At 47.4% G+C, this 18,765-nt stretch overlaps 1 protein-coding gene across 16 annotated transcripts in view; it reads right to left on the reverse strand.

The window, feature by feature from the left end:
* Nucleotides 1–18,765, reverse strand: part of KCNQ2 (potassium voltage-gated channel subfamily Q member 2) — a 73,178-nt gene that overhangs the window by 34,930 nt on the left and 19,483 nt on the right. For 10 of the 16 annotated variants that reach the window (XR_003994009.1, XM_030503236.1, XM_030503235.1 and 7 more), the window contains exons 2-10: nucleotides 15,686–15,776; nucleotides 14,367–14,493; nucleotides 13,096–13,271; nucleotides 11,896–12,021; nucleotides 9,009–9,119; nucleotides 8,252–8,347; nucleotides 7,447–7,541; nucleotides 4,400–4,429; nucleotides 89–157 (exon numbers count right to left, since the gene is read on the reverse strand). Coding sequence is in view for 14 of the 16 variants with exons in the window: in XM_030503236.1 (XP_030359096.1) it covers nucleotides 89–157; nucleotides 4,400–4,429; nucleotides 7,447–7,541; nucleotides 8,252–8,347; nucleotides 9,009–9,119; nucleotides 11,896–12,021; nucleotides 13,096–13,271; nucleotides 14,367–14,493; nucleotides 15,686–15,776 (921 nt within the window). In the remaining 2 variants the exon portion in view is untranslated. Of the gene's footprint in view, nucleotides 1–88; nucleotides 158–4,399; nucleotides 4,430–7,096; nucleotides 7,167–7,446; nucleotides 7,542–8,251; nucleotides 8,348–9,008; nucleotides 9,120–11,895; nucleotides 12,022–13,095; nucleotides 13,272–14,366; nucleotides 14,494–15,685; nucleotides 15,777–18,765 lie in introns of those variants that run through there. The other 6 variants (XM_030503237.1, XM_030503240.1, XM_030503234.1 and 3 more) reach the window with 2 other exon arrangements.

Below are 18,765 nucleotides of genomic sequence, written 5' to 3' on the forward strand. Positions count from 1 at the left end.
CTAAAGAAAAAAGGAAAAAAGAAAACAAAACAAAAGGAAAAGGTTGCAAAGTGTGTGCTTTCCAAGCTTGCTTAACTCTGCTGCTAACCTGAATGTCAGTCCCGATTTGCTCTTCAGGTTCCTCAGGAGCTCCAGCTGGTTCAGAGGAGGGATTAGTCTAGAGGGAGAAAACAAAGACCATTAATATCCAAGCAGAGCTGACTTCAGAGCCTCCCATCTTGGAAACTTTCCCTGCTGCCCCATCCTTTCAGCTAGAACCAGCTTAGTGCCACCAAGCGCAACTGGGAGACAGCTCGGGAAGGATGGAGGGGGGTTTGGCTGCTACTTCCAACAGTGTCCTAAGGCAGAGCGGTGGGGAAAGAGAGAAAGGGTGACAGCAAAGAGAGAGAGAAACTTGTCTGCACCGCTGGATTTGGAATGTCCCAACACACAAGCGGCTGCCAGGGGTTCTGTGCAGCATCATGGTGTTTTGGCAGGAGAGCTGGTTCACCATGTGCAGTCTATTGGTTGGCATTGCTCTGTGTGGAGGTCAGCACTTTAGCTCTTATTAAGCGGAGAGAAGCTCCAGTTTCGGAGGCAAATGGGAAAACTCAACCCTGCTGCTCCTGGCAATGTGGGGAGGCATGGAAAGGAGCAGCTTATGGGGCAGAGAAAACAGGGACCCGAGGTTGGGAGCAGTGTGCTCTGGGGTCAAGCTCAACCAATTCCCTACTGTCCATACCAGGTTTTGCTCCCAGATGAGGCAAAACCATGTATCATTGCATTCTAGGAGGGATGGGTTTCCTTCTTTTCTTAGGAAGAACCTGACAATGGGAATCCTGGTCAATTAAAAAGTAAAATAAATGAAGAAACACCCTGTTGCCTGTCCTGCTTTTGTGCCATTGAATTAGCTCCCACATCCACTTCTGGTTTCTTCCCTCAGGCCCTGGGAGACTGGGGCTTGCTCCATGAATATTTAACATTGATATTCACAGGTTTTCAGCCAAGGGAGATATGAGCTGGAGGTGTCGGGGGGAGGATGGAGAATGCTGCACATGGTTGGGAAGAGCAGCACCTACTTAAGAAATCACTTGGGGACTCCGCATTCAGGCTCAAGGCCGATGGAGCTCATCCCATGGCTGGCTGCAAAATCCTTTCTAAGCCACCAGCATGCCCTTGTCCATGGAGATGGGACCATAGACCAAAGAGCCACAACCCCAAGGCAATATATACTTATGGCTCTGCTGGAAAATAAGCCACCAAGGTCTTAATGTAAGCAAGAATGACCCAAACTGGTCCAAAACGGCAACTTTGGATTGGAAGGAAAGGAGCACAAGTGCTTGCAGACTGGTCTTGGCTGAGGTGTTGTTGCTTACTGTAAAATAAAGGCAGAAAGATTCATGCCTATGTTTTTTCAGCCATTATGAGACCAATAGTTTCATAGTTTTCCTCTAACTGAAAAAAAAAACCCCCAAGTGGAAAAGCCTTTCCTCTGCATCATGAAACTCATCCTCAAAAAAAACCCCCAGTTGTTCAGCAGAGCAAGCTTGGTGCTCACAAGATTGAGGCAATCAGAACATTTTCCAATCCTAAGAATGGAGAAAAGAGTAAAAATAGGCCTGAAAATTTTGGCTCGGCTCCCCAGGCCAGCTCTGTTTGCTGCCATCCAGAGAGCACATCCTGATCTGATGAATTAATGATTCCCTTCACTCAAGAAGCCAGGAGGAAGCTGACCTTGGTGCAGTGGAGCAGCACACGAGTGCTGGGCTGTCTCCTCCCTTCAAACCCACCGCAGGGTTGGAAGATTCCTTCCAAGATGGGTGTATAAAATCAAGCACAAAGTGTACTTAGCAGTTAACGGAGGGTGCACAACTGTTCTTTGGTGCAGTAGGTTCTCAGTGAGGTCCATACCCAGGATAACAGCCCCACTTTCTCTAGCCAGGATCACAAATCCAGGGCTCCCACCGATCCAAGTCTCAGAGGTCATTAGCTCACTAGATTGAAGGATTCAGGATCCCAAAAGGAGCTCCTTCCTTTGCATAACACAGGTCTACACTGTGCTGAAGGTGGCCACCTCTTGGGCCACCACAGATGCTTCCATGCAAAGGTAAAAAGACACATAAGGAAACAGAAATTCACTGTTCCTGTGGCAGGGTGATGGGTGGAAAATGCCCACTATTTTACTGAAACAATTATTAAAAATGGGTGTAAACTCATCCACGTTCTTGACCTGAAATTCAATCTGAATCGAATGCTCAGCCTAACCTGCCATTACAAGAGCAGCTTGGGGAACAGCTACTGCATTGCACCATTTCACCAGAACCTCAGAGAAAAGGCAGGGCTCTGCTCAGCACTTTGACTGAGCTTTGCTATGAAACACTGATGGAGGGCACCCTGCACTCCTGTGTGCCACCGTGCCCTCCAGAGACATGGAGAATGGACCTCTGGGCTGGGGCATCTAATGTTTTCTCTCTCTCCTCCTGGTCCGTGTGTCACTTGTTAGCAAGGGAAGCATGTTTCGGTTAAAGGGGAGCTAGGTGAGAAGATCTGCACGCCACAGGAACACACACAGCTCATGCTACACACCACAGCAACACTTCTGAGTTGCCAGCTTCCATCACCCCGCCCAGCACAGCACAAACACCACACTACCTCCAGCTCCTCTATCCAAAGGGAAGGCAAATCTGCTATTCCTGGTAGCACAGATAATGTTCAAGCACTTGGGGACAGTAGGGATATCATGCCTCCAGCCAGGACATCATCCAAACCCCACAACACAAGGAGGGAGCAGCACGCAACAGAGGGTGGGAGCGTACATAGAACCATACACACACCACGACACGCACAGAGATGAGGATGATGATTTTGAAAAGTCCCAGTATGAACAATTAGTAAGAAGGTGACAAGGAGATGGATACTGGAGTGGGATGGGGACATAAATGAGCCTCAATGCTGTGTTGGAGTTCCTATGAGGAGCCAATTTTTACCCTAATAATGCCTTTATGTCTCCAGCCTAAGCTATTTGTCATAACTAAGGACACTTATGAAACTTATAAACTACTTTATTATAAGAAATGGGATGGAAGTGGTACATTCTTACTTGACTGCCAGCAGCATTAAAATGTCCAATCTTCATAACAGGTTGTTGTTCAGCACAACAGGAAAGTGCATTCAAAATATTATGAATGCAATTCATTGATGCAATTTGCTCTAAATTAACCCCACAAAGTGGTGAAGTGTGATTTACTAAGGCTGTAAAACTTGCATCTGTTAAAACTGGAACCAGGTTTGGAAATCAGGTGCTAAATTACATCAGTTTTAAGAGCATTAATGCATCTAGAGAGGATTTAAACTGCTCTAAGAATAGAGGTTGGCCCCAGTCTTGAAATGCAAGCTATTTATTTCCCATCTTAATACACTGACTTGACTACACCTTCAGACACGAACCTCATCCAAAGTATGCCCTTGATTTTCAAAACTATTCTTTTCTGCAGAACCCAAGATAATATTATTTATCATAAATCTTACATGGCCATATACAGGTCTTTGCATTTGGATTGATCCCAAAAGGTTAAGTTGCAGATTTAATAACTGGGGCTTCCTCTAGGTCTGGGAAGAAAAAAACTGAATGGAAAAGTCCTGCTGAAATGGGACATCCCTTTCCCAAAATTCAGACTGGATTACTAGAAGAAATGAATGATCATTTCAGTTTAGTATTCACAGAATACCAGGTTGGAAGGGACCTCAAGGATCCTCTGGTCCAGCCTCAGACTGGATTGGACCATCTGGTCCAATCTCTTTCTCTCCCAGATGTGGTTCTCAAATCAGGCACAGCTGCTACTGTGATTTCATTCCATGCTACCACTGATGCATCCCATGGTGCCACCACCCAGCAAATTCAGGAAACCAAGCATTGCCTGGTGGTCACAGCTCCTACAGCATGGGGCAAGACAAATGACACAATGAAGGATGGGAGCAGAGGGCTGGAGAAAGGGGAACACGCAGGAGCGGTGGCAGAGGGAAAATGGGAGTATGAACAGGAATGTTTTCTTGTTAAACATTGTATGAATCAGAGGAGGCTGGTAAGACCATCACAAAATCATCCTTAAAACACCAAGCTTATCAAGCACTCTCCCATTCTCTTTCCTTAAATTATCATTTTGGCAGATGGTTTCCCAACACGTGTGTGTACCAATAGCTAAAACATACACAGAGGTGCATAGGGTTAGTCTGTAGGCAGCAGGATGGGGAGTCTGGGTTGGGCTTTCACTCATTGCTTTGAATAAACTGATCTTCAGAGGTTTCTTTTTTTCCTTTCCTTCATTTTTTTTTTGTAATTAAACGCTTTGCATGTTACAGTCCCAAACGAAGAACAAGGAGTGACATGACACACAGTTTCAGAGTCACATGCACTTCATACCTGGAGGCACCGTACGTTTGCGTTTGCGTGCTTTTCAAGTGTTTTCACCCAAGAAAACCAAAGGGATAAGAGAAAGAAAAAGAGGGATGGGGGGAAGGTGGGGTGGAGGAAAGGGGAAAAGAAACAGAATAAAGAAAATTAGCATATGAACCAGGCTTAGAGGTGAGCACAGAGCGTGTGCTGAGCCTGCTCAGAAGCGCCCGTGTCACCCTCGCGTCACCCTTGGGGACAGGCAGTTGGTACCTCACTCTGAAAGCAAATGAGCACCAAAGAGCAGGGAAAATAGGGGGGCCACTGAGAGGCCTTTCATGGGACATCCAAAGCCCTCGGTCCCATCAGCCAGGAACCCCTTCAGCTGAGCTGCTGGCTTGGATGTGCCAGTGGGGTATTTTAATGAACACCAATATATGAATGCAGTTTAGATCAAGGCCCTGTTCTCAGTAGTGACAAAAAAAGCAATCTTTTATCCAGCAAATCCAGTGGCTGATGCAGAACAGGTCATGATGCCTGGGTGCATTACAATACCTGTACATATAGGAGCCTTGTGCTTATTTCAGATTTGGTTCTACCACATTTTCAATTTCAAGATGAAATCTGAACTTCTCTCAAGAGGCCGCCTTATTTTCCCCAAACGAGTGAGACTAGCTCTACTGCAATGATTTGAGTGATGTTCTGGAGACACGTGAGCTCCTCCAAGGCATGTGCAATGATTTTCTCATATCAAGTAGCTAGTCATTTCAGAGATGCCTCAGGAAAACAAGAGAGCTCAAGTCACAGGGCTCCTGCTATGAGGTACAAGCAGCCCAATGCTGAGCAGAAAGGGTGCCAACGTAGTGATGATCGCAGATCACGCCCTGGCACCCTGGAAGGACACGGGGATACTGTGTTCCTCCAACCCACTTCCTAATCATGGTCTCTGTTGCAGCCACATGTCTGCAGCCATTGCCTTAATGCGGCACTGGGCTTGACGTGCTGCTATGGCTGCATCAGTGCAGAGCTGGCTTAGTGAAGTGGGTAGATAAGGATAGATGCACAGTGTGACTGATGGAAGCTGCAGCCAGCACATAGAGTTACCCCATTTTTAATTTTTTCTCCGATTTATCTGACTGCATCCAAAATATATACAAAAGAAGCTCACTGCTTTCTTGGTAAAAATATCCAATTTGACCAAGAGCTGAATCCATCAGTGCACCCATGGCTCACTCTCCTAGGTGATGCTCACTTTACCTGCACACACACAGCGGTTGGGATTTAAAGGTGAAATGGGGAGAGCAAAGAAACCTGTGCCTAGGGAAGCCCAGGGTGATGCTGTTCCTTGGGATCGACCCTGGGAGCAGCACCCAACCAGTAAAACTGCTGCCATCCTGCTACAACTTGGTCCTGGCTTTTCATTCAGGAGAGCTGGGCTCTTCACTAAGCTACATTTCTGTCCTTTTTCCTCATCAAAGCTTTTATTTAGGCTGTTCTGCAGCTCTTCAGCTTTTCTTCCTGGGTACTAGCCCCATGGGAAATACATGTTTTAACAAGTGGATTAAGTAGCAGGTAATTACCCCAGGACATCCTCATGCAAAAGGGTGTCACTCTATATCTGTCTGCGTGGTAAGTTCAGTCTTTCGAAGAGCAGTAAAACCCAGCAAAGCCCACTGAAATCAACCCCTGGCTTCCTGCAGTTTGCAGTGGACTTTGGACCAGGCTCCATCCTCATCCTCTCCAGTAGCAGATCTCAGCCAGTGCTGCTAATGTACAGTGAGATGGGGGAGTTTCAATGGGCGAGATTAATGCTATTGGAAAACAGCTTTGTTCTGTTTTGTTGGGTGGTTGTTTGGTTTTGGTGGTTTTTTTTAGGCAAAATCTTGAAGCTGGTTCATAAATCTCTAGGGAAAAAAGCAATCAGACACACACTGGGAATGAATCCAATGAAAACTTACTGACCACAACAACGTGACTAGCTCCTAAAAACATGCCAGAAGGGATGCAGACAGCGTGGAGTGGAAAATGAACAACAACGTTTTGCTTCTGGAGAAGCTTCCACCTCAATGCCACCAACCATGAGAATGACAGGGGGGATGCGATGCTTCCCCGCATCCCAGAGGGCAGCGAGGCATGGCAGGAAACTGTCCCCATCTCCAATAAGCTCCAAATCCTAAGAGGCTGTGAATTCCCAGAATACTGCTCTAACCTGTGTTGTATCAGCTGAAAAAGCTTCCTGGGTATGATGACGAGTTACCTCTCTTTAAAGCACGGCAGATGGATGCTGCTAAAACACAACGGTGCTTTATCAGCATTATCCATCACGGCTCCACCGTCCTTCCCTACTTGTGTCAACAGATCATAGAAACACAGACTAGTTTGGGTTGGAAAGGACCTTAAAGCTCATCCAGTTCCAACCCCCTGCCATGGGCAGGGACACCTTCCACTAGAGCAGGTTGCTCCAAGCCTCGTCCAACGTGATCTTGCTTGTGACAGATAAATGAAATGCAAGACATAGGAAAATGCTCACTGAATCCTGATTTGGTTTTCCTCCTCTTAGAGAAAAAATAAGGAAAGGAAAGGGGGGATCCAGGGCAAATGCACCCAGGGAAAATGCCGGGACAGAAGTTTGCTGAAAGGCAGAAGGACCATGAGAGACCAGCTGGAGCTGCGAGGAGAGCCCGAGTGGGTGAGAGGAGCTGCACATAGGGCGAGGACGGTGTTTACCTACGATCCAGAGCAGCTCGGGAGGGAGATCTTCACCCCTGGGCACAGCAACTGTCACAACAACACGCAACTACCAGCGGCCGTGGAGAAATAAAGGTGAAAAGAAGAGCATGTACACACACACAGAAAGAAAAAAACCAACAGGGAAATTAAAATCAAGTCAAAAAGAAATGCAGAAAAACAACCACAAAGCAAAACAACTCCAAAAGAAAAAGCATATACCGGCTCTTGAAATCAACCTTTCCAACCAAAAAATAGGTAATAAACGAAACTGTATAACCAGATAACAAAAATAAATATGGAGACAGTGGCGTCATGAGGAAGGCAGTGGAAGAGGGAGGAGGAGGTACCTGTACATGGGGACGGTGACGGTGCGTTCGTAGTACTGCCAAGTGGAGTGCAGGTCCGTCCGGGACAGGTTAGTGGCGTAAAATCTCCAAGCCGCCTGTGGAGGGGACATAGTGGGACTGTGAACCAGGTATGGGCAGCACTGCCTTTGGTTTTATAGCCTTTGGCCAACACCGAGTCCTCCCTCTGTTTGCTGTGGGATGGGTCTGACCTATTCCCTTTTCCTTGGTATGATACGTGACAAATCTGGGGTGGTACCATGATACTCCTGGCTACATGAGCCCAGCGAAAAGTGATGCAGGTACCAGGCACCCACTGTCAGGTTGAAGTCAGGTATCAAATAGGTTTTGCTGCCCATCAGGGAGTTAAAAAATGTGGAGAAAAAGGAGCAGGGGAATGTAAAATGACTAATTTCACATCTCCAAGATATACACCAAGACCAACCTTCTGTGCAGACATCTGTTACCACAAAGAAAATGCTCGCAATTGTAACTTTATATTAGTATAAATGTTCTCTTTGGTGGGGAGGGAAGGGGAAAAAGTTGGGTAAAACCAGACTGTCCTAATGCGTTTGTCTTGTTGTGCTGGGCTGCATTTTGTTCTTTTTCCTACCACATATGTTATTTCTCCACGGCTGATTTCCTGGCATTTATTCCCACACAAGACTAGTCACCAGCTGCTGTCTCACACCTTACACATACAGCCCATTTTTCACCTGCCTGTCTCCACCCCAACACCTAAAAGACTATTAACACCCCCAAAACCAGGACGAGATACCCCTTAAGGCTCCTTGGATGTGATCCTCACCTGAATCAGGCCTGCTGCTGGGTTTCGCCTCTTCTCAAAGTGTTTTTGTCGATGCTGCTCTTGAACCTTCAGAGCAAACCCTGAACCCAAGATGCCCTGGGGAAGAGAACAAACATTTGCAGTTAGCGGGTGTTTGTTAAGCTTTCACTTAAACTTTGCAGCCAGCTTTCCCTCCAAAGGTTTGTTCTGGGTCATTTTCTGCTGCGGATGTCTTGGGGAAGAAGGAAGAAGCCTCCATCCAAGGCAGCCCTGGCCAATGCACTTCCTATGAAGAGGCAGCAGACTTGGCTGGTGCTCACTGGAATTGCTGCTTTTCCCAAACCACCTCCAGCCAGCTGATACAACACAAAATAACCGCACCTTGCTGGCATCCAGCACGTTATCCACATAGGGGAAAATGAGATCTGTGCAACACACTGAAGCGCTCTGTGAAAGGGATGGGGGTAATTTGATGAAATGGCACCATCACACCTGGAAAAAATAGTTTTGCTTCAATAAATACTTGTGCAGAGCCAAACCCGGAGTTTCGTCTCATTTGCTCATATGCAAAGTGCCCAGTGTGTTGGTACTCAGACAGGATTTCCCCTCTTCTCCCTTCTTTTTTGATTCAAAAGCCATGGAGCTGTCACAGTCAGGAAGTCTCTGAACACATCATGCCCCTGGATGTGGCTGTTCCATTGCCACCAGCCCCATGGGCTGGGAACAATGCGGGCCGAGCTTAACCCCCTAACAGAAAGACACTGCAGCCTCCACTTACAGCAGGAAGGGCAAAGAAGGAGACGCCGATGAGGGTGAACGTAGCCGCCAGCAGCCGCCCGTTCCAGGTCTGCGGGTACTTGTCCCCATAGCCGATGGTGGTGAGAGTAATCTGCAGGGAGGAGAACACCACACAGCCCTTGGTCAGATTTAGAACTGAACCCACACAAACCTCCTCCAACATCAGAGTGGGATGTAGAGGACCCATGGTCACCGTGTGCCATAAGCTGACCAAGTCGAGGTGCAGCGCAGGCACTCAGGAGGAACCCAGCTACCAGAGAAGCTGTGGCTGCCCCATCCCTGGCAGTGTTCAAGGCCAGGTTGGACACAGGGGCTTGGAGCAACCTGCTCTAGTGGAAGGTGTCCCTGCCCATGGCAGGGGTTGGAGCTGGATGAGCTTTAAGGTCCCTTCCCACCCAAACCAGTCTATGATGGGCACCTCTGCGGGAAGCAGTGATATCCCAATGCCCAGGACAGTGCTGCCGTCTTCCTCCTCAATACACCGAGTTTTCACACCAGTTGGGAGCATTTTCTTGCCTTCAGCGGACACAGAGAGCTGCCAGCTGGTGCAGAGGCTTGCGGCAGCTCGGAGCCTCCCCCGGGAGATGGGGCTGTGCCTTCAGCAGGGGAAGCAAACCAGCACCGTTCCCCCAAATTCCCTTTTGGCACCACACAGAAGACGACAGAGCTAACTGCATGCAGAAAGACCCGATGCTGTTTATTCCCGATTTTCCCAGCAGTCCCTACTAGCCAGTCTCCCTTCCTATTTAAAAACAGCAAATTATGCCGACAGGACGAATTATGGCTGCTTCATGCAACCTAATTTAGGGATGTTTTTTTTTCCCCTCCTCAGTATTATTGCAATGCGCCAAAAGAATGCTGACAAGTTGCTGTGGGTTTTGGGGAAGGAGCAGAGAGATTTGTTGGGAGACAAAGAATCCTCTGAATTTTAAATTGCAGGAAAAGATGCATTTTCCCACTGCATTTTGGACTAGTGGGAAATGTCCAGTACATTAAGGGGGCTGACAAGAAACCTGAAGAGAGGCCTTGGACAAGGGCCTGTAGGGACAGGACAAGGGGAATGGCTTTAACCTGACAAAGGAGAGATGTAGATGAGACATTAGGGAGAAGTTCTTCCCTGTGAGGGTGCTGAGGCGCTGGCACAGGGTGCCCAGAGAAGCTGTGGCTGCCCCATCCCTGGCAGTGTTCAAGGCCAGGTTGGACACAGGGGCTTGGAGCAACCTGCTCTAGTGGAAGGTGTCCCTGCCCGTGGCAGGGGTTGGAGCTGGATGAGCTTTAAGGTCCCTTCAGCACAAACCAGGCTGGGATTCTATGCTGGGTATCCCTCAGGGCTTCTGAGAGGATTTGGAGAGCCTGGGACTAGCAGGGCAAAGCAAGCAGAGATGATCTGATTAGGAACATCTTGGATACATCTGCCCAAACTGGACCCCGCTGTGCCAAGTGGAAAGTTGATCCTATCCCATAACCTCCACAGACAGAGCTGGCCCCAGGGATGGGAGTTGACACTGTGCTGATGTAGCTCTGGAAACCTCATGCATTCAGCTTAGAATAAAATCACTTTTACACAAATGGAAGAACTATCCCAAAGCACTGTTTAATTGGACCCACTAAAAGCCCTATCAATTAGATGCCAGTTTGACAAAGTGGTTAGAAAAAGCAGCTACATGGCTACTGGTGACTGAAACACAACGTCAAAGCAATGCTCTCTCCATAATCACTGCAAAGTTGGTTTACAAATTCTTTCTAGTTCATCTAGACAACTACAAGGATTGGATCCATCAAGATCTGACCAAGGGATGAGTTCCTGAACCTGAAATTTGATTTAGTTTGCTCATCTCTTAACATCTGCCTGTACTGCATCCAGGAGTTGGACAATGACAAAACCTATTTATCTTAATGGAACTCCAATTTTACTCTGAGCTTCTCAGTGGCAACGCAGTCACCTCCACATCCTGAAACAGGGAGCAGTGATCCTCTGCCAAAGGCTTGTGCAGCCTGGGAAGCAGGAGGGATAAATCTGCACATGCTTCTCCCAAGACAGAGCTCTAATCTGGGCTGTCACCTTTTCCTCCTTGTTTATTTTCTAGTTATGTCAAATCAGGCTTTGTTTTTGTTTTTCCTGTCATAACCAAGGGCCTTGAAAAGCAATTTACTGCTTCTTTCCCTTTGTTGGAACAGAGGAGCTGCTTGATCAGCCGATTCCACCCCAAGCCTGTTATTGGGATTTGATCAGATCTGGGCTTTTCATTCCATGCTTTGTAATCAAGGCCAAACCAGCGCCACAGTGTCGGAGCAGAAGAACAATAACACAAGAAGATTAGAATGTCATTAATTCTCTTTGTTAATCGGGTAATCCAATAATTCACATGCACATGCACTCCCAGAGCAAACCAGAAGTACTGCCCTTTCCTCCTTTGTCAGCAAAGATGTGAAAGGGAAGAGCTTTCAGTGCTGAAGTCTTTCTGGTACTTAGATCCTATTAATTTTATAACATTTATTGCATTGTCTTTAACAGTGCGTTACCCAAGGATCATTTTAAATAATTCAATTTTAAATACATGTCAAAATGATGATCAAAGCACCCGTGGGGTCTTTATCCGACCTGTCTCTACTGTCACGACAGAGCTAAATCCCACGACTGGAAGCACATGAGTTCCCAGTTTCCTTGCAGCTCTAGGCAACTCAAGGAATGTGATCTCTTAACATTTTCTATGAGGTTTATTTAAGAAAAGAGCTAAATTAAGCAGCCTGAAGCCATTTAATAGAAATGTTAACTAATCCCTAAGTCGATTCCTCACATAAGTGATAGAAGATGGAGGGTTAATGGACATTTAATAACCAGCAGCTGCTTTGTGAAAATCACTTACCAGACCCCACCAGAGTGCATCTGCGTATGTATCAAAGTGCTCATTTTCTCCTTTCTCGGCCAAATATACCAGGAAAGAGGCCAGAATGAGGCACAGGAAGCCAATATACCAGGCAGTAATCAGCTCCTGCAAGAACATTAAGGGATAGAAGAGAATAACTCAATCCTGGTGTGCATCTATCTCCAAACGCTGCGTTGCTTGTGGTTGGATCTGAACTTTCCCTGCATTACTTTAGGCTTTGGTTGGAGATGCTAACGCACAGAGGGCAATCCCCATCATCTAAATACATACAACAAACAGAGAAGGAAATGGAGTGGCAATAGCTTCATTATTTCAAGATGTGGAACTGAGACTAAAGAAAAAATAAACCCGTTTCTCCAGTTCACCCAAGCAAGTGGGGTTAAAACTGAAATGGGGTCCCCCAGATCCCTGGGGACTGCTTAGGGCAGGTCCCTTCCACTAACTGGGGAAAAGCTACAAAGCTGGAATCTGGGTACAATATCGTCCAGTTTCAGGGAAGCTTTAAGTCAGAATTCACAGGATTTTAGGATGAAGTTAATACAAGGATGAGCAAAAGACATCCACAAATTCCCTATGATTTTTACTCAGTTCTGGATAAGCTGGCAAAGGTTTTCAGGGGGAAAAGTGCAGGAAACAGGAGAAATGTTAAATTCGTATATTTGGCAGCAGGAAACAGAAAAACCCAATTGACAAACTCTTCCCAAAGCAAAGAAAGGCCAAGGTGCCTTATAGCAGGGATTGGTTCTACCACTGGTCTGTGATCTTACATTGGCAAGAGGCACCCAGTGTGTCTGTGAGAGGCTGCTGCTTGCAGGATGGGTTTTCAGAAACACATCCACTTTGAAGTGCATCCTGGACAAAGAGCTCACAACACCATATGTGCTTAATGAGGCTGCTGCTAATTGCTAACTCTGAAATGAGCTGTATCAGTGTGCAGGTGGTCTCTACGTTCAAGATACTTCCTGCAAACATCTCAGCATCTCTCCCTTCTCTCTTTCACATAAGCTCCATCAGACCTTATGTATCTGACTTTGCATTGCTCCCTGTGTTACATACAGCATCTTTCCAATCCCCTGAGGCATAGGAGATGGTTGGTGTGGAGAACTGAACCAAAGCAGTGTGTTTGGTAGGAGAAAAGCATGAAGAGCAGGTCAATGTCCTTGCTGGGGACTTGCTCACCTTGCTGTGTGCGTAGACCACAGAGCCCAGGAGCTTCCATGTGCCGCCCCGCCGGTCCATGCGGATCATGCGCAGGATCTGCAGGAACCTCAAACTCCTGAGTGCTGAGGTGGCAAAGACGTTCCCTTGGGACCCTGCCGCCAGCACGGCGATGGACGCGATCAGCACCATGATGTCTGCACAAAGAGAGGGCACTGAAAGCTGAAGGAATGCTGCTGAACCCCCACCGAATAGGATGGGAACTCCTACTGCCACTGGCAGCAGAAGGCTCTGCGTGGAAGTGATCTTGTGTCAGTTACAGCTTGTGCTGGAAGGACATAGCATCAATCTTAACCTGGATGAAAGGAGCCGCTACACACCTTATGGAAACATCCTAGTTTCGTTCTCCACACTCATCACTCCCATAGAAAATCAGTCAAATACTGCAAAGCCTGAATTCCTACATGATTCAGTGTTAACACTGCTAAACTGGATTAAATCCTTGCAAAATGCATGCCCTTTTTTAATCAGCTGCAGAACTATCTAGAGGTGGGAATTCCTCTGTCTAAACTGGGAATTAAAATTGAGGTCCGCTATAGCATCAGAGGGTGCTCAAAGACAAAGAAAGCCCAAGAAAAAAGGCCTCACTCTATATATCTCAAATTCAAAAGATCCTGTAAACTTCCCTCTTTCCCTAGTTTTCTATGCAAGTTTTATAGGAGTGTTTTTGTGTGGAACAAGCTAAAATCCTGCATATGACCACTGCCAGCTCTGGACATCCGAAAGCAGGCTCCATAGGGAACGGCACAGCCTCTCTGCCCATTCCTTACCCCATGACAAATAACTGCTATGCACAGATGGCCCCTCTCACAAAAGGATCACCAAGTACATTACAAACAAGAATTAATTAAGTCTCAAAACTCCCTTGTGAGGCAGCTCATCAGCACCAGGGAAGGCAAAGTGAGATGCACAGATATCAATGGCTTCTAAGTGATCCAGTGTTGAGGTTGGACACAGGATTGCAGGATCCCAGCCCCTACACTCATCTTCTCCTGGCTAAACCCCCTTCCCATGGCTGTGGGCAGTTGTCAGCGATGCCTGGGGTACAACAAACATGTCCGAGCTGCTCCCTAAGGAGAGCATCTGCAGCTTTAATATTGGGAGCTGCGTGACATCAAAGTGCCTTTCAGTCAGGATCAGTGTTTTGCCATTGAAGACAAATGCAGATAAAAGGAAAAGTTTAGGAAGAATGGTTTTAAAAGCTCCTTAAGAATATTTCTAGTTTATCTTACCGATGACACAGAAAGGCTTGCGGGCAAACTTTAACCTCCCCCTCCAGCCCCGGTATCGGCAGCAGCAGCCGGCAGCCCAGATCCTCACAAAGTATTCCACCCCAAACACCACGATGGTGACTATTTCCTGCAAGGAAGACAGTGCTGTTAGTGGAGAAAGGTGCACCATGGGGAGCAGGCTCCAGAATTGAGCACAAACCCATGACCTGACCTTCAGACACCTCAAGACACATCACAGAGCTGTCTGCACCATTACAGAGCCCAGGCTTGAATCACTGTCACATCTGCCCTCGCCCTCCCCTGGGGTGGTGAGAGGTACCGCATGTTGTAGCCATGAACTAGAGCTTTACATCTTCTCATATCGTGTTTATGTTTGAGGAGTACCTGCTTATCTCCCCACCATTCATCCCCAGGACTTGACTAGGTTAATGCTGAGCAGCACAGAGAAGACCAGAGATGGGAATCACTGACTGCTCCATCCTAAGACTCTTTGCAGGGAATTTGAGTTTTTTCCCTATAAAATCAGCCTGTTTGTGTGCTGGCCCGTCTGGTGCAGTGGGTGTAGACCCTCTAACCTCAATGCCCAGTGAGCACACTGATGCTGTGTGTCGCAGCTCCATCCATCACCACCCGAACATCCTCCACATGCTCCCTTCCCTCCAACTTCTTTACTAGCAGCTCATGCCTCAGCTTTCAGGTGTCAAACCTGACGAAGCCCTAATTTAGTTTGCAGCACCTTTTGATGTCAATGTAGGGCAGGGACTGAGGAAGAGGAAGACAGACAAAAGGAAAGGGGACACGTGGATCTGGCAGCCTGGCGGTGTGTGCAGGATCTCTGCTGGCTCCCAATGGCAGAAGCCACGTTGCCAGTGTGAGGGATGCCAGGCTATTTAAGGAACTAAACTCTGCAGCTTGAGGATCAAATAGTTGCAGGGATGCTGTAGTGTGGGAGAGGAGGCAGCTACACAAGCTGCTCCCTAAGGAGAGCATCCGCAGCTTTAATACTGGGAGCTGCTTGACATCAAAGGGCTTTTCAGTCGGGATCAGTGTTTTGCCATTGAAGATAAATGCAGATAAAAGGAAAAGTTTAGGAAGAAGGATTTTAAATGCTCCTTAAGAATATTTTTAGTTTATTCCTGACACAGATTCCTCCTTTTCGCATTCTTCCTTTTTCTTCCCTACAGGTCCCAGTGGCCCCCTTCTCGCAAAGGACAGTTAAATTCTTGCCTCAGTTAAACACCCCCAGCTTCAGGTTTTTGTGCTGTTTTGACTTTGTTTTAATGCCTCACTGACGACTTCATTTGTAACCTCTCACTTACCAGGATGTAAAGGGCCCCTTCTGAGCTGTTCTGGTACTCATCAATGGTCGAAAAGACTGACAGCACCAGGCAGGAGAAAACTAGTAGAAAACTATAAAATACAAGAGTAAAAAATAAGAGAGAGACAAAAAGAGAACATCAGTCTTCAGAGCAGGAACTTTTCATGCTTTGAACTAGTCCAGAGAGCATTTTTGGACATATTTCTCCAGGAGTATTTACTGTGATGCTGCTACAATGCCATGTAAAATGGGAAAGTCCCTGCTTTTACTAACTGGAAGGGTGCCGTGTGGATGGACCCACTGGACTGTTCCCAGTTTGGCAGGTTCCAATCCAGTTCCCCTCCCAGCTGGCAGCTCTGATGGCATCTGACGTTATATCCCCAAAGGAACCATCAGCTCTTACTGCAGCACACATTCCACCAGCATGCAAACAAGCAGGGATATTTATTAATGTGATAATAGCTGACTTGACTGGCTGATGAGCAGGAGCACAGGCTCAACACAAACCCAGGGAAAACTCCACTGGTGCTCTGTGGATGCATTTGCATCCACCAAAGCTTAAATGGGAATTACAGGATCACAGAGTGGTTTGTGTTGGAAGGGGCCTCAAAGCTCATCCAGTTCCAACCCCCTGCCCCGGGCAGGGACACCTTCCACTAGAGCAGGTTGCTCCAAGCCCCTGTGTCCAACCTGGCCTTGAACACTGCCAGGGATGGGGCAGCCACAGCTTCTCTGGGCACCCTGTGCCAGCGCCTCAGCACCCTCACAGGGAAGAACTTCTGCTTCTCAGAGCTCATCTCAATCTCCCCTCTGGCAGGTTAAAGCCATTTCCCCTTGACACCCTTGGAGTAGGACTGCATTTCCCATCCTTGCCATAGTAGGATATTTTGGGGTGAATTTAGTGTTCCTTTCTTAGGCAGATACTCCAAATTAACCCCTTACTGTCTGGAATGGCTGGTGACTTGTAGTATCACTGGGAGGTGGATGATTGTCACTCTGCTTTTCTGTGGCCAGACATGGGACATGGCAAGGGTTTGGTCTAGTCCAAGGCATGGGATCTTGGTGCTGTTCGTGTCTTAGTATGAAGCCAGAGGGGACCCAGCTTTGATATCAGCCCTCTCAGCCACTTACTTATCATGAAACAGGGAAGATCCTCAAAACCCCCTTAGAGCACGCATCCAGGTCTCACGACATCCACTTCCATGGACTATCCCAAAAGCAGCCTCAGAAGTGCTGCACCACCACCATTCACAGGCTGTCCATTAAAACTACCAACTCTGTGCTTTCCACGAGTGTTGGATGTACTAATGCAAATCAAAAGGCACCAGATAAATAACAGGAACTCGACCCTCAACACTCAACACCCAGTTCCAGACCTACGGAGGTGCCCTGGCATCCGCTCATGGATGGAGAAGGTTTCCACCAGTGGTGCCCACTGCTCACTCCAACAAGAGGAAGGAAATTAATTTAGTAAAGATCAATTCACTGATACACTAAAGTAGGCCAGCGCAAGGAGAAACTGCAAGCTGCATTCTTTAAAAACATTAAATAATTCATCTGTCTGGCTTTGTCTCACATTCCTACAAACTGCATTCTGAATATTTATAAGGCATGGTTGGTGGGTGCTGCTCCTTTGTGTTGGAGAAGGAAAAGGGAGTTTCACGCCACCAGGTTCTGCTTGTGGCTTTGCAATGACCATTAATGTCACAGTAACAAGTAAAAATAGGGGGATTTGAAGTATTTAGCCGAACCACAAGCTGAAACATCCCTGCCTGCTGCAGGTAAGGGACCTTCAGAGCCATCTCCCAAAGGCTGAGCTTTGTCAGCAACAAAATGAATTCAGCACAGACCAGATAAGGACAATTGCCTGATTTCTCACTGTAAATTTCCTCTTCTCACACCAGGTCTAGTACCCAGAGGCTTGAAACAGCCACAAGAGAGTAAGAAAACATCCTTTGCAATCCCATTCATTATGTCCCTTGATGTCTTCTGTGGGTCTCAGAATGCTTTTTCTCCCCAAGCTGGTCTTTTAAAACCCTTGCCATGAAGAAAACAACCTGTCTTGAATCTAAATGGACTCCATCCATCTCTACATCCTCTCGATTGCCTGGGCCAGGCCCTGGAAGCTGCTGCCCATGCAGTGGCAGGGGGGAACGGAGCCCTGCGCTGCTTGGAGGGAAGGAGCTGTGGCTGGGTCAGGCAGCTCTGATCCAGGGTGGCCCAGATTGTGCTGCAAATTCCTATGTTGGAGTGAGAAACAAATGAATAATGAATGAAAGAAGAAAGAGAAGACGAAAACAAAAAGCAATTATAATGGAAAGGGATCAGCAGGAATCTCCTGATAAAAGAAGTAGAACATGGGTTGTATTTTTGTGCCCGATGAGGTGCTGAAAGCATCAGAATCAATATAGATTTGCACACTGTTTGCTAAGGTGACCACCTTGGATGGATCTAGAATGAAGCCACACTCAAACAATGAGTCCTGGCAGGGACAACACCACAACAAAGAGGATTCCTGTGCATTAAGGTTGTCACTTGACATATATTGATGGGGCAGAGAAAAGGAAAAGAAATCGCTTTACCACTTCAAACCCCAAGAGTGGATCGTGCCCACAAGTGGTTATGTGGGGAGAGCTGGGGCAGCTCCTAGTGCTGCTTCTTCCCTATCCCAGCACATCACTGCAGCTTCATCCCAGCCTCTCCATTCCCCTCATCTCCCCAGGGCCAGCTCGGTGCTGCTGTAATTCCAGCTCTGCACTCCTCAGGGCTCTCATTGCCAGGGAGACCCGATGCAGGTCACGCTTGCAGGGCCAGCGTTAATTACAGCACTGCCAAGCATGGGAGGCAATGGGGAAGGCGCCAGCTTCTTCAACGAAGCATGGGAGCTCCGTGACCAAATCCCACATGGACCAAATCTCCCCATCTCAGTCCCTATGGGGATGTTCAGCCACTGGGTAAGGAATGGTCCTGCCAGCAAGGGATGCAGGCACTGGCTCATCACAGCGTGAGCTGCACAAGTATCCCAAAACAAACCCATGGTGATGCACAGATGCCCTGCTTGGTCCACAAACCTCTGGGAGG

The sequence above is a fragment of the Strigops habroptila genome, chromosome 13 (assembly GCF_004027225.2).
Source record: "Strigops habroptila isolate Jane chromosome 13, bStrHab1.2.pri, whole genome shotgun sequence".
Taxonomy (NCBI): domain Eukaryota; kingdom Metazoa; phylum Chordata; class Aves; order Psittaciformes; family Psittacidae; genus Strigops; species Strigops habroptila.